Source organism: Mustelus asterias, chromosome 3 (assembly GCF_964213995.1).
Source record: "Mustelus asterias chromosome 3, sMusAst1.hap1.1, whole genome shotgun sequence".
Classification (NCBI taxonomy): domain Eukaryota; kingdom Metazoa; phylum Chordata; class Chondrichthyes; order Carcharhiniformes; family Triakidae; genus Mustelus; species Mustelus asterias.
The window spans coordinates 32,011,928-32,024,836 of NC_135803.1; the positions used below are offsets into that span (position 1 = coordinate 32,011,928).

A 12,909-nucleotide genomic window follows, 5' to 3' on the forward strand; every position below is an offset into this window, starting at 1 on the left:
CAAGAATTGCGAAACTTCAAAATGGAGCGAAAGCAAACTCGAACAACAAACAGGATTATAGCGACTGTTCTCAGCCAGCGAGTCCCTTTATTTCGAATTAGAGTATCTAGCCCCTTGAATCGTGTTGGTTGGGTTGGGGGGGCGGGGGAGGGGGGTATTGATTTAGTTGCTTCGAGAAATTGAATTATTCACCCTGGCCTAAAAAAAAATTGCCCACAGAATGTCTGGCTTCAGAATGTTAGTGTGCAAAAAAAAACACCCCAGTAATGTTAGCCATTGATTTGAATCGCCGTTGATTTGGCTTTATAGGACTAATCTATAAATGAGAGGAGCTTATTCTGCGGTGATTTTCCCCCTCTCTCTCTCTCCCTCCTCCCCCCCTCTCCCTCCCTCCCTCTGTGTGAATACGGACCGATGCCGTTGCTAAGGGAACTTTTCAGGCTTGAATATAGGACGCGCCAGTTTGTTGTTGGGGGTGGTGTGTGTGTGTGTGTGTGGGGGTAAAGCAGGCGGGGTTTGATGGACAGCCAGCGGAGCTGTCACTCAGCGCCGGCGGGGACAGACACCTGCAGCGGCGGCGCCGTTTTCCGGCCCCGCCCGCCACACAAGCGCAGGTGACGGAAGAGCTGTGGAGGGAGATGTTGCGCCGATGCTGATTGGCCGGGCTTTGTGGGGTTGGGGGGGGGGGGTGGGGTGGAGGGAGGGGGAGGGGTTGGGTGGAGGCCCCGCCCCCCCTTTCCCCGCTCCGCCGCTGAGAGGCGCGCGGGACCTCCGGGCCCCGCCCCCTATTATGCAAATACGGGCGGGCGAGCTGTCAGTCAGGGGCGGCGGGCGCCGCTGATTGGCCGCCGCCAGCCCATTTATTGTCTGACAGCCCCCATCACATGGATGGTTGTCTATTAACTTGTTCAAAAAAGTATCAGGAGTTGTCAGCCTCTTGCTCTCTTTCCCTTCTCCACTGCAAAGTGCCAGTTGTTTGCTTGAAGTTGCAAGAGTGAGGAAAATATCACAAATTCCCTCCTTACTTTTGTTTTGTGGACTGAGGAAGAAAAGTTTCTTCTCTCTCTCCAACAACAGCAAAAAGAGACACATTAAACTGAAAAGAACCAGCTCTCAGACATCAGGTTGAATGTACAACATGATGGAAACCGATCTCAAACCGCCCGCCCCACAACAAACTTCGGGGGGAACGGGCAACTCCAACTCGGCGGGAAACAACGCGAAAAACAGTCCCGACAGGGTCAAGAGACCCATGAACGCGTTTATGGTCTGGTCCAGAGGGCAGCGGCGGAAAATGGCCCAAGAGAACCCCAAGATGCACAACTCGGAGATCAGCAAGAGGCTCGGGGCGGAGTGGAAACTTTTATCCGAGGCCGAGAAGAGGCCGTTCATCGACGAGGCGAAGCGGCTGCGAGCCCTGCACATGAAGGAGCACCCGGATTATAAATACCGGCCCCGGAGGAAAACCAAGACCCTGATGAAAAAGGACAAGTACACTCTGCCCGGCGGCCTGCTGGCGCCCGGCGCCAATGCCATGAACGCCGGGGTGGGGGTCGGCGTCGGCGCCGGAGTCAACCAGAGGATGGACGGTTACGCGCACATGAACGGCTGGACGAACGGAGGCTACAGCATGATGCAGGAGCAGCTCGGCTACTCTCAGCACCAGGGCCTGAACGCTCACAACGTGGCCCAGATGCAGCAGATGCACCGCTATGACATGAGCGCGCTGCAGTACAACTCAATGACCAGCGCTCAGACCTACATGAACGGCTCGCCCACCTACAGCATGTCCCCAGCCTACACGCAGCAAAGCACAGGTATGGCTCTGGGATCAATGGGGTCGGTGGTTAAGTCAGAGTCGAGCACAAGCCCCCCAGTCACTACTCACTCTCGGGGTCCACCGTGTCAGGGGGACCTACGGGACATGATTAGCATGTACCTGCCTGGAGCTGAGGTGCCCGAGCCCACCGCCCAGAGTAGACTGCATATGCCCCAGCATTACCAGAGCGCACCTGTCCCAGGGACGGGCATAAACGGCACACTTCCTCTAACACATATGTAAAACTGTAAACAAACAAAACTCAAAAAAAATCGGACTTCTTTGGACTATTTTTGTACAGAATAATACATGCAGAAAGAACTTGTATAGAACCATGGGCGGGGGAGGGGGGAACTTAATACTTAAAAAAAACAATTATAGTCCTATGATTCCTTGGTAGAAACTTTGCAAAAAGTTTGCAAGTGTCTTTTACCGGTAATATTTTAGAGCTAGTCTCGGTTAAGGAAAAAAAAAGAAGTTTTATTATACATGCCACTTTTTTGTACAGTATTTATCAAGAAAAACGGCAATCAAAATGTCCACAGTTTGTAAACTGAGAAATTGCCAATTTTTATAACAGTTCACAAGTGTAAGCTTCTGTACATTTGCTCTTGTTAACATAATGCAGAGAAGGATGGGGAAAAGAGTGGCTGGAAATTGGGCATTTTCATTGTTTGGGTATTCTGCGAAAGTGAAGCGATTGAGTCATCGATTTTACGAACTGTTGTGTGGAGTTTTCACGAAAACGGGCGAAATTTTAGATTGTACTAAATTTTTGGTTTTTTTTACTCATTGTTAAAAGCAGCAAAATAAGGCCTGCAGGTCAAAACCCTTGTTAATTAATTTATAGTCATGTTGTTTTTCATATTTTCATCTTGTTCCGAAACTGAAAACATGAAGTTACTGTGTTTGAATTATTTTCTTATGGTTTGTAATATTTCTGTAAATTTATTGTGACGATATTTTAAGTTTTCTCATTTTCCGTAGTGTATTGTGCAACTCGGCTCTGTATTAATTGAATCAGTCTGCCGACCAGTCCATGTATATAATTAACTAATACAGCCTTATAACAGAACATTTCGACCTTACGTTTTTTTTCCATTATGCAGAGTTTGAGATGAATAAATTTTGCAAATTTAGACACTTGAGTTCCATTTGAGTTGTGTAGTTATTTTACCACTCTCTGCTCTCGCAAGCCTTCATTACGTATTCGCAGTTGGGCTAGTAGAGAAACTAAAAGCAAAGATGCCTGAATTTGAATGAGTTATAAAGACAAAATCCCGACTTGATATCCGTTCGTAACAATTAAATTCGAGCCTGTTGCTTCTCTGTAACTGGAGCTAGTTCAACCCTTAATTTTCACTTCGTGTGTTGTAAAGTGAGCGAGTTTATACCCCTCCCCCACAACACTGGCAATAAAACAAAATCAACTTTTGACCTGCTTCGGACCTATTAACGCATGTTGCTTCTGATCAATTCATACTAAAGAGCGAGGAATCAAAGTAATCAATTAATAAAGAGGCCCGATCTTTGACTTCGCTACTTGTTGAGCTCAAACAATCGACCAAAATTGATTGAAGTTTATTATTTATAAAATATATAGCAGCGTAGCGTTCCAGCTCAACAAGGTGTATACACTGCGTTTACTTGGCATTTCTTTCCTTAAACATGAATTTTTATTGGGAATATATCAAGAGAGGGTGTTTTTGCAAAGTCTGGATTTTATGTCTAAAACATCATCTTTGTATTCGGCGATCAACCTTTAAAAAAACCATGGGGAGTTGAGAGAAACTGGAAGCTGTATAGAAGCGCGTGAAGGGAGTTTTTTTGGGGCATAATGTCGAGTTTTTTTTTGCTCTAATCCTGTTTCTGTATTCCCAGCGGGGGTTTGAAGATTGACTCTGCACAGTAGCGCAGTTTGGATAAACTGCGTTAGATATGGACTCTCGGCACCAGTCAAATTCTCGAGGCTTTCAGTAGAGAAAGGAAACACTGACACATGCAGGAAGGTTCTGAACTCTTCCCCACCGTGATTCCTGCGTAAATCCTTTATGTTTGGGAGAGAACGCGAATGTTCTCTCTGCCGCGTCAGTGTTAGTCCCAATGATGATTGTGGTAATTTAACTCTCCATTGCTGCAGGAGTTATAAGGTCCGATTACTGTTCCATTTAAGTAAGTTACAGGCCATAGTTTTTGGCAAGATTTCTACTGTTATATATAACACAAAGCACAGTACTTTGGACCACATGAAATCAAGGTCCTGTGAAGTTAGCCCCGTTTATTGCAGCCTGACCTTTAGGAATAGTAATGAGAATAGAATTCATCCACGGACATTTCTGACCACGAAGTCCTGGTCTTTTTTTTTGTTGCTGAATTAATAACGTATTGGATTTGGACGTTTCCGATGAAGCCGAATCTCAATATGCGTTTCGCTGGAGCAGAGACAGCCAGTGCAGAGCTCTCCATTTGAGAGACTTACGATTTAAGATCCATTTACAAAAGTTAGAATATAATTTTGAAACTGTTGATGACCAAAGAGGGATGTAGCTAATTTGTCATACTTTAATCTGCCCGCACATGTTTAATATTTGGAAGTGTTATTTTCCAAAGGAATCCGGAATACTGAAAAGAAGGGACTAAAACAAGTTTTACAACTACTTGAGAACTGGGAGGAGTTTGGTAACAGGTACACATACACTATTGTCTCGTTTTAAAGACCCTGTTAAACAGAGGCCAGGGTTTTTTGCATGGCACCAAAGGAATTTTCAGAATTGCACAGCATGGGTGATGCATATAGGGATTATTCACGCGGTGATGGCCGCGATTGTCCTCTCATGTACATAAGAAAGAAATGTTTTGAATATGGTCTTCACGGCCCTGCCGTTCATTTGAAAGTAGCTGTATAACAATTATGACATAAATTATACATTGGAAAACTTGCCTCTTCTATCGCTGACCCAAGTGGCTCCTAAACAGATGCAGTAAGATTTTGTTTTCCGTTTTAATGATGAGATTCTAATCTCTAACTTGCCATTTATAAATGACGAGAGAATAAAGTAACACTGTGATTACCCAATGTGACGTGTGTTAAATTGCAGCATAAAACAATTGCTTCATCCAAATTTTTTTGAGGACCATGTGTGTGTTTTTTGTGTATTAAACGATCCTTTAAATCAGATTGGCAACGCAGAACGGTTTAGGCATATTTCAACCATAGAAATTGAAGTCCTCTGCCCTAAGAACGTTTCCATTCCATATTTCATTCCACGTTGTCCAGGCGAAAGAAGTTTTACGATTAACTAAGCATACCTGTGCAAAAGAAAGGATATTTTTATATTTGTTGTATTACCTAGTCTATCCCGCGAAGCTGAGACTCTTGTGAACCTTTCCAAACGCGCGCCTTTGCCAGACAGGGTCAGCCAGTTTCGGTCAAATTAATTATTGATAAAACCTATAGACCCAATGGTGGTCAGACTATTCTGAAGAAAGTTTAATGTCCCACCCACAGCATCTTTGTCGCAATTTAATAAGCTTTATATGAATGCGAACATAGCATGAAGATAGAAAATAAAGAACACCACAAATGCATCATATTTAAACGCCTGCCTGCTGATTATTGGATAGCTTCTATTTTATATTTTCCCATCATTTAACATTTATATTCGTCATAAATGTGTCTGATCCTTCATGGTCCAACTGCACCATAAACAAATATATTTAGGTATAAAGCCATGGTACTTGTTGGGCGAGATTACCTTACAATAATATACATTGAATGAGGACAGATAAGCTAACGGAACATGAACTAATAATTACAATGCTGAATTAAATCAGCTAGGGGGTCTCAATCGAGACCTTTGTATAGTGGTCCATTGAGGGTTCCAGCTGACAGCTTTTTGACAGAAAATAGCCTAAAACCTGCATCGTGGCTCGGAGGGACAAGCGATACCGCTAAAGTGGAAGTGTGATGGGATTCTCATTTAAAGCCATTACATTGTGGCAATTAAACGCCGGTCTTTATGCCAGCAAGGCTTAACTTCCAGTAGCTCACCAACACTCCGAGAAACCCGAAGAGGCACAGTAAATGACAATTCAAATCGTGGAGATCTCCTCTTCGTCTAGAGATTGGTAACGCCAAGAAGATGCAACTTTCAACGCGCCAGTAGGGGATCATACATAGAACATGCAGAGGGCTTGGTTATGGTGCAACAGGTGCCATCATTCAATAAATTCGGAATTCTTCATTGGCTGTTTCCCGGAAGACCGAGAAAACCCGAATGAGTTCCACCTGCAGGCTGCAGATTTATTCACTTTATAGAAATACAAATTTCCCTACCATTTTTGATAACAATCTTGTCACTTCTCCAACCAGTGTTTTATGCGTAATGCAGATTGCGAATGTTATTGAAACTATTATTACTGTGCAGTCGATTAATGCAGAGGGACGAGAGAAACTTTAAATCTATTATAATTGTCTTTCTTATCCGACCCCAAATACATATCTTGCCGTAGATTGTCAGCATGCCTAGAAATTTAATTAGTCGATTAAACAGACCTCGCGTATCTTGTTGCTTAACTTTAATCTCTTAATTTAACACCTTAGAGAACTAGCTAAAGAAAACATGGCCATGAATAGGGTACCAAGGCGATTCTCCTTATTAAACTGCAGTTGGCAGCTTGTAGGCCCAACTAATTGCTGCATTATGACTGAAAGATGTAAACTACCGCCTCCATCCAAGTGTAGATCTTGCAATTCCTCCGTCAAACAGGAACAGCTGCTGTAAGGGTTAAACGGGAATAAGGGAGCGACTTCTCTCAGCCGAGTCATTTATAACGAAATCCCACATAAGGGACGCAGTGTTTTGCTTGTGCAGGCTATTTTCAGTAAACCAATTTTATACAAACACCAGGACTGTAAAACAGTGCGAGTCATTGCGCTTGACATATTAATTCGAGCATTCTAATTTAAAGTTTTGCCCCCTTTCTGGGAGACTTTGCGAACATAGGAAAGATTAAAAGAATCTGTGGACCGATCAGGAGTTTGAGTCAAAGTCTGCTCCGGCAACGGGGACAGGTTCACACCCTGACGTCACCGCCCTTTGCAAGTTGGCTCCCAGTTTCCCACGGCTGAGGATCCAGAATGCCCCCCCCCCCCCCCCCCAACACACACACACACACACACACACACAGGAGTTTAAATACGTTTCCTTTAACGATACCTCATAACATTTTACAGCCCCCCCCCCCCCCCCACCTTCCTGACGCTCGGTGTTCATGCTGACGTACAAACCTCACATACATCATGGATGTAAAAGTTTAAAATGTGGCACCATCATTCTGTTTAAGAGGATCTTATAAACTTTGCTACTTTTAATGTATCAGGTTCGGTGTTTGTAGTTATCTGCTTGAATTCACACACAGCAAAACATATTTCTGTTTAGGTTTGGGGGGGGGGGGGCAATGTGAGTCGCAGATTTTCCATCGGGTTGATCTGAAGTGAGTTGTATATCACCACGCTCACTGTACCATAGCCATCAAACCCCGGAGAAAGCGCCTTATGAATGGTCTGAATTGTCCGCAAGGACTCCAATGCTACACAACAAACTCTATCCTATTTTATTTCATTTTCACGCCAGACACTCTGCGTTAACCCCCTCTATACCACATTGCTCTTTAAATGCTTTACATGCAGCTTCAATAAATTGATATAAAGCAATTAGTAATACCAACTACCATTAGCATCTTGTAGGACAAAATGAGAATTGACATAAACTAACTAAATGAATATCTGGATGTATATGCACTTCAGTTTACTAATCTTTTAATCCAAATAGACCATTTCCTCTTTTTTGATCCGTAACTTGCCGCAGTCGCTCCACTATATAATTCTGGTTTTACCACTTTGTAAACTAGCGCAAGGTCAGCACATCACAACTACAGCTGAAAGTGACAAAAGCAGCCTGAATGTCAGTCTTTGCTGACGGCTGCATCTTGCGGTCGCAATTACAATGCTTGCATTTATTGATTATTTTAAAATATCCCTGCGATAATGTTTAGACGTAGACATCAGCTATGCATTGTGAATCTTCGAGAAATAATATTCAGCTTGAATCTTTCCCGACTTGCATTCCACATCTGCGATTGAGCTGAAGGTACAATCTAAAGTGATCTACTCTGTTATTCACGGGGAACATCTGAATTCTAGGAAAACATGCATACATTGCTAACTGTGGTAACAGCTGACGGACAGGGAAAACCTCGTCAATATTAATATAACAATTTTGCTTTCTTTTTTAACATTAAACTACCATTTCAGGCAGTTAGTGAAATGAGTGTGTTTTTTTTTAATATAGGTGATTGGTGTAACTGTGATAAGTCCGATGTATAATTTGTGCTTCCGCATTTAAAATGCGTTGAGCTTTCAGTTGAAGCTGTAGGGGTGAATAGTATTTTCACCTCTTAGACATCCGCATGCAAATCACTGGCTTCTGACTTAAGTTGCACATTAGAATGCCATTGAAGCGAGCAGTGCCACTACAAACCTATATAGTACGGTTGCTGCGTTTTATTTTTTTAAGAGTGTCAGAAGAAACACACCACATATTCCGCACAAAGCAAATGGACGAAGGGACTTCAAAAAAAAGCTAGTCACCTTTGAAAAGATTTGAGTAAATTCCTGTGAACATTTGTATTAAAATCGAGGTGTAACGATCTGTTAAATGTCTATTTGGCGTTTTGTGGAATGTTATTTCTTAAGATTTCTTTTTCAAATTACAGAACTTGGAAATAGCTGGCAGATAGAGGGAAAGTAATTAAGGTATTAAAACAAGCAGTGCATTCCTCCAGAGGACCTTATCATGCAGGAACAGACTCAACATCCCCTCAATATGCTAATAAAGGAAGAGTGACGTCACGGCTACAAGTTGCCTCCACCCATTGCGGAAACAAAGTGTGAAGTTCTGTAAATAAAATAAATGATGTTTCCCACTCCCGGTATAATCATTTCAGTACAACCTGCAGTGTTCAGAAACACCACCACCCTACTGTTAAGCGATATTTTGCCGCAGTTTGATAAGCTAGGATGTCATAGTTTTGTTTGACGTCTACAACTTAAAACCAAACTGCAACAACAACAAAAAAAAAAGGGAGTAGAATCCAGAATTTAAGAACTCTATGAACTCTTAAAGAAGAATTATGGCGGCGAGAGGACCAGGACATCTGGATTCGCACCACATTATCGTGCAGAAGATAACAATTTAACTTTGCAATTTCCTGTGCCCTGAGCAATTCATGTTAGACCCAGAGTCAGTTACTGTAACGCATACGCTTTCATAATGTTGAAAACTTTATTAGCACGCCCAGATTTATTACAGCAGGCAAAGGTCTGTGCAAAGAAAAAAAAATGCTTTTGCCAGCAATAAATATTGGTTGTGTTTTTTAAGTATGACAATCGGATTCAATATTAAGCACAGTTCTTCCTGAGAGAATGTTATTAACTCACCCGATGGGCCACTATCAAATAAATTACATTGAATTTAACTCTGACTTTGATCATGTACTTAAATAGCTCCTAACATGTTGTGAATCATCATGCATGATTTAAAAATCCCTTTTCTTTTTATCTAAAATAAAAGGCCATTCACGTGATGGAAATAAAAAAAAAATGAAGGCAGACTTTCTTTTGACTTGCAATACAACAGCCGAACTTATTTAAAAAACATTTGCTGATTATTGATTAGTTTACTCTGTGAGGGAAGTGAAATCGCAGCGGGCTCCTTTGGTTTTCAGCCTGCGAGCTGCTGCATCCAGCACGGTTAAAACATAAATAAATGGCGTACACATTTTGGAGTTTAACGGTTCGGGGGTCACATTTTGGGTAAAAGGAACGGAAGAGTCTGCTTGTGTTTGCCAGAAGCCCATAAACACATCCATTAGCACAAAGCCGAACTGTCACAGTGTTACTGGCCAGTTTATGATCATCACCGACTGATTGATTCACACACTCATACAGTTTCACACACTAATCCAATGAATTGAATTCAAAAACAAAACTTTTTTCGCCGAACATCTAATAAATTAAATGCGTTCCTCGAGATTTCAGTTGGTCAATGTGGAGTCAACCGGTTAGAATCAATGATGAAAATAATTATTTCAATTTATTTTATATGACATGGAAAACTTGCAGCAAACTAGGCATATTCAAAAGTTTTCTGTTTCACTGTTCTCCAGCACGAGAGGCAATACATTGAGCCGGAGCATAATGAGAGTTCTTATCCTCACCCAATTTCAGAACATTTTAAGTAAGGTCTTTGTTGAACGTTCTCTCATTCGCGCGTTTAAACAAGCGACAGTATAGGATCTCTGCAAAAGACTTAATTTCAACCCACATTATGCAGCCGGGAAGAGGTCGGTTTACTTTAGGCGCCATTATTCAATGGATTATGTATGCATATGGTGTCAAATACAATATGTGACAACGATGTGCAAACTGCTGCTACTGAGCTATTCTGACTCTACTACAGTATCCCACTTTGCACCTAAAAGTGCTACTTGATCGCTTTGTATTTCAGTTCCAAACACGCCCGGGATTAATCCTCGTTATTAATGCTGGCATTTTGCGTACTAAAGGCCTCTGAAAGGATTTGAAAGTTTGCCTGTTAAACCTGTTTCCTCTCATGACTGATCTAAATTTGCAAATCTCTAATGGATGGCCCGTCAAATTATGGCTTAAATCAATAAATATTCCTTAATAATCCGATTGAATGCAACAATATTAATGATGGTAAGGTAAGGGTGAAACATAAACTCTTTACACATTGCAAAATATCTATTCGTACCTTACTCCCTGTTCAACTTCTTATAAAATATTAAATATAAATAACAGTAATGCATGATAAGATTGTATGTTTTGTTTCATGTGTAAAAGTTTTGACATGTTGCGGGAGATAGATGAAGAGATAGAACAGAACTTACACCACACTAGCCAGCAAATTCAGGTGCTCAAAGTTTGTTTACCTTATGGAAAGTTCGAGAAATGTTACACGTCCTCCTTTGCCAGCTGGATATATTTCCTGATTCAACTAACCCAAGTGTTAGAAATCATTCATATTAGAGAACTTATTCTATAGATAGCGCCTACTAAAGGGCACTGTCTGCTTGTGTGCTATTAAGATGGTTCAGTCATTTTAATACTTAACGTAGATTAAATTGAACTGCGTGGAAGAGACTAAAAAGGTATACAGATCCCACACGTTTTCCTGCTAACGTGCATTTGCCACTCATCCAGGGTGGAAATAATGGAGATTAAACATGCCCTGATTTAAAATGTGTATCTTTTTGGTCTGTTCTATACATTGGCATCTGTTATTAACGCTGAGTAAGGGAACAACAATGCTCAAACATAACAGGAATATCGCGATCACGTACATTAAGCGCTAGCATATTGTTTGATTACTAATTCGAGCTAATGCGATCTTTATGGAAACATAAGAGCGGATAATTGCCTCTTTTTCTGCGCAACAATATAAATCACAATCGCTTTATTATTTAATAACGTCAAACGCTTCGTTGGATTGGCTCCGACAGGGAAGACCTTTTTTTTCTGCGCAGTGTTGTCGGGAAGCACAATGCAGATCTAATTGTGGAGATTTTTGAAGTTGGCTCCTGTAAATGAACAACAGAGATATGGAAGTTCCAACAGATGTCTGCGGTTCTACTCCGACAAACTAAGCCACACACAGACTGACGACCTATAGGAGAATTTTTGCACCCGATGCCTAGCAACAGTCTAAATCTTTCTCAAATACGACCCCTTCCTCGGTTGCTAGAGAGCACTTCAAACTGCGGAAAAGGCTATATTGTGTTAACCAGGGCAGCGCGTTTTGCAAATTTTATTGCAGTGTTCTGTACACAGTATGCCATGTAACTCCAAATGTGAAAAAAAATGGTTGGAAGGTCGGCGTTGTGATTTTGGACTGAAATTTCAAAGCTTAATTCTAAGTCAAGCTTTGCAATAAACTTATTTCATCCCAGAGTCTTCAAATATCCCATGATACCACTTCTTCAGGTTGCACACATCTAATCAATTCCTGTTTGGAGAAACACAAGGTACATAGGCAGTTTCTGACATCGTTTTATGTCAGCCACTGAAGGAAATTAATTTGGTCATGCAATCTTGAGAGTTTTTGGTGACACAAGTGTTTGTGAATATATAATATCAACAGAATACTTTATTGGTCTAAAAAGCGATGTTTTCACCGCACAGCACACCTGTTATCAACATTGTGATAGCTCTCAACAGGGATGGAGTATTACATTAGTGCAGGGCAGTAGAAACGGACACTATTTTATTTGTAGAAACAGACAATTCCAAATGAACATATGGCTCTCCTGAACCCTACTGGGTAATAGTGACTATTGGATTGATGGAATAGATGGCAGATTTCTAACGAACTTAATGGTTGAAGACTCCAAAAGCATTGGGGATACTGCTCACTAGTCTTTTTGAAATGTTGTAAGAGTTTAGCATTTCATTTTGATCTAAAATGCTGTCATAGCTACAGCATGTGTGTGGTGGTGGTGGGTGGGCGTGGGGAGGGGGGTAGCGGGATTATCTAGGAAGGTGTCATAATTTCTCCACGATATACAAATCCAAAAAGCTGTATTGTCCCATATCCGGCCGGTACTCCTCAGTTATACTGCCCAAACACCGTCAAACTGAGCTCAACAGCAAGAAAACCCTAAACCCTAAATTCGTTTGGGAACGAATCATCTGAGTGTTATAAGGAGAGTGGTGGGAGCAGCACTTCCCTCAAATCATTGAAGAATCACCAGTGAGTTAATAAAGCTCCCAAAAGTTCCGAGGTCACACTGCAGCAGGTGGGAAGCCTAGCGCAGTGGAAGCAGTTGTTAGGGGTGGTCTCAGAACCCTTGCTTTATAGACACTGGGGGGAACCAGGGCCGCGATCTGACTATCCAGTCACACTGCGTCTACCTCGCGTGGATCCGTATCCAAAACCACAACGTAATGGCAGACACTGCGAACAGCATTTGCCAAGTCAAAGACTTGCTTCCTCAGTTAAAAAAGAGTA

The 12,909-nt window shown here is 41.8% G+C and overlaps 1 protein-coding gene across 1 annotated transcript; it reads left to right on the plus strand.

Annotated features, from left to right (window-relative positions):
- The first annotated feature begins 1,023 nt into the window (after nucleotides 1-1,023).
- On the plus strand, nucleotides 1,024-2,960 carry sox2 (SRY-box transcription factor 2). Its single transcript, XM_078202092.1, has one exon. The coding sequence runs from the start codon at nucleotides 1,130-1,132 to the stop codon at nucleotides 2,060-2,062; it is 933 nt and encodes a 310-aa protein (XP_078058218.1). The 5' UTR covers nucleotides 1,024-1,129; the 3' UTR covers nucleotides 2,063-2,960.
- Nucleotides 2,961-12,909: the final 9,949 nt, after the last annotated feature.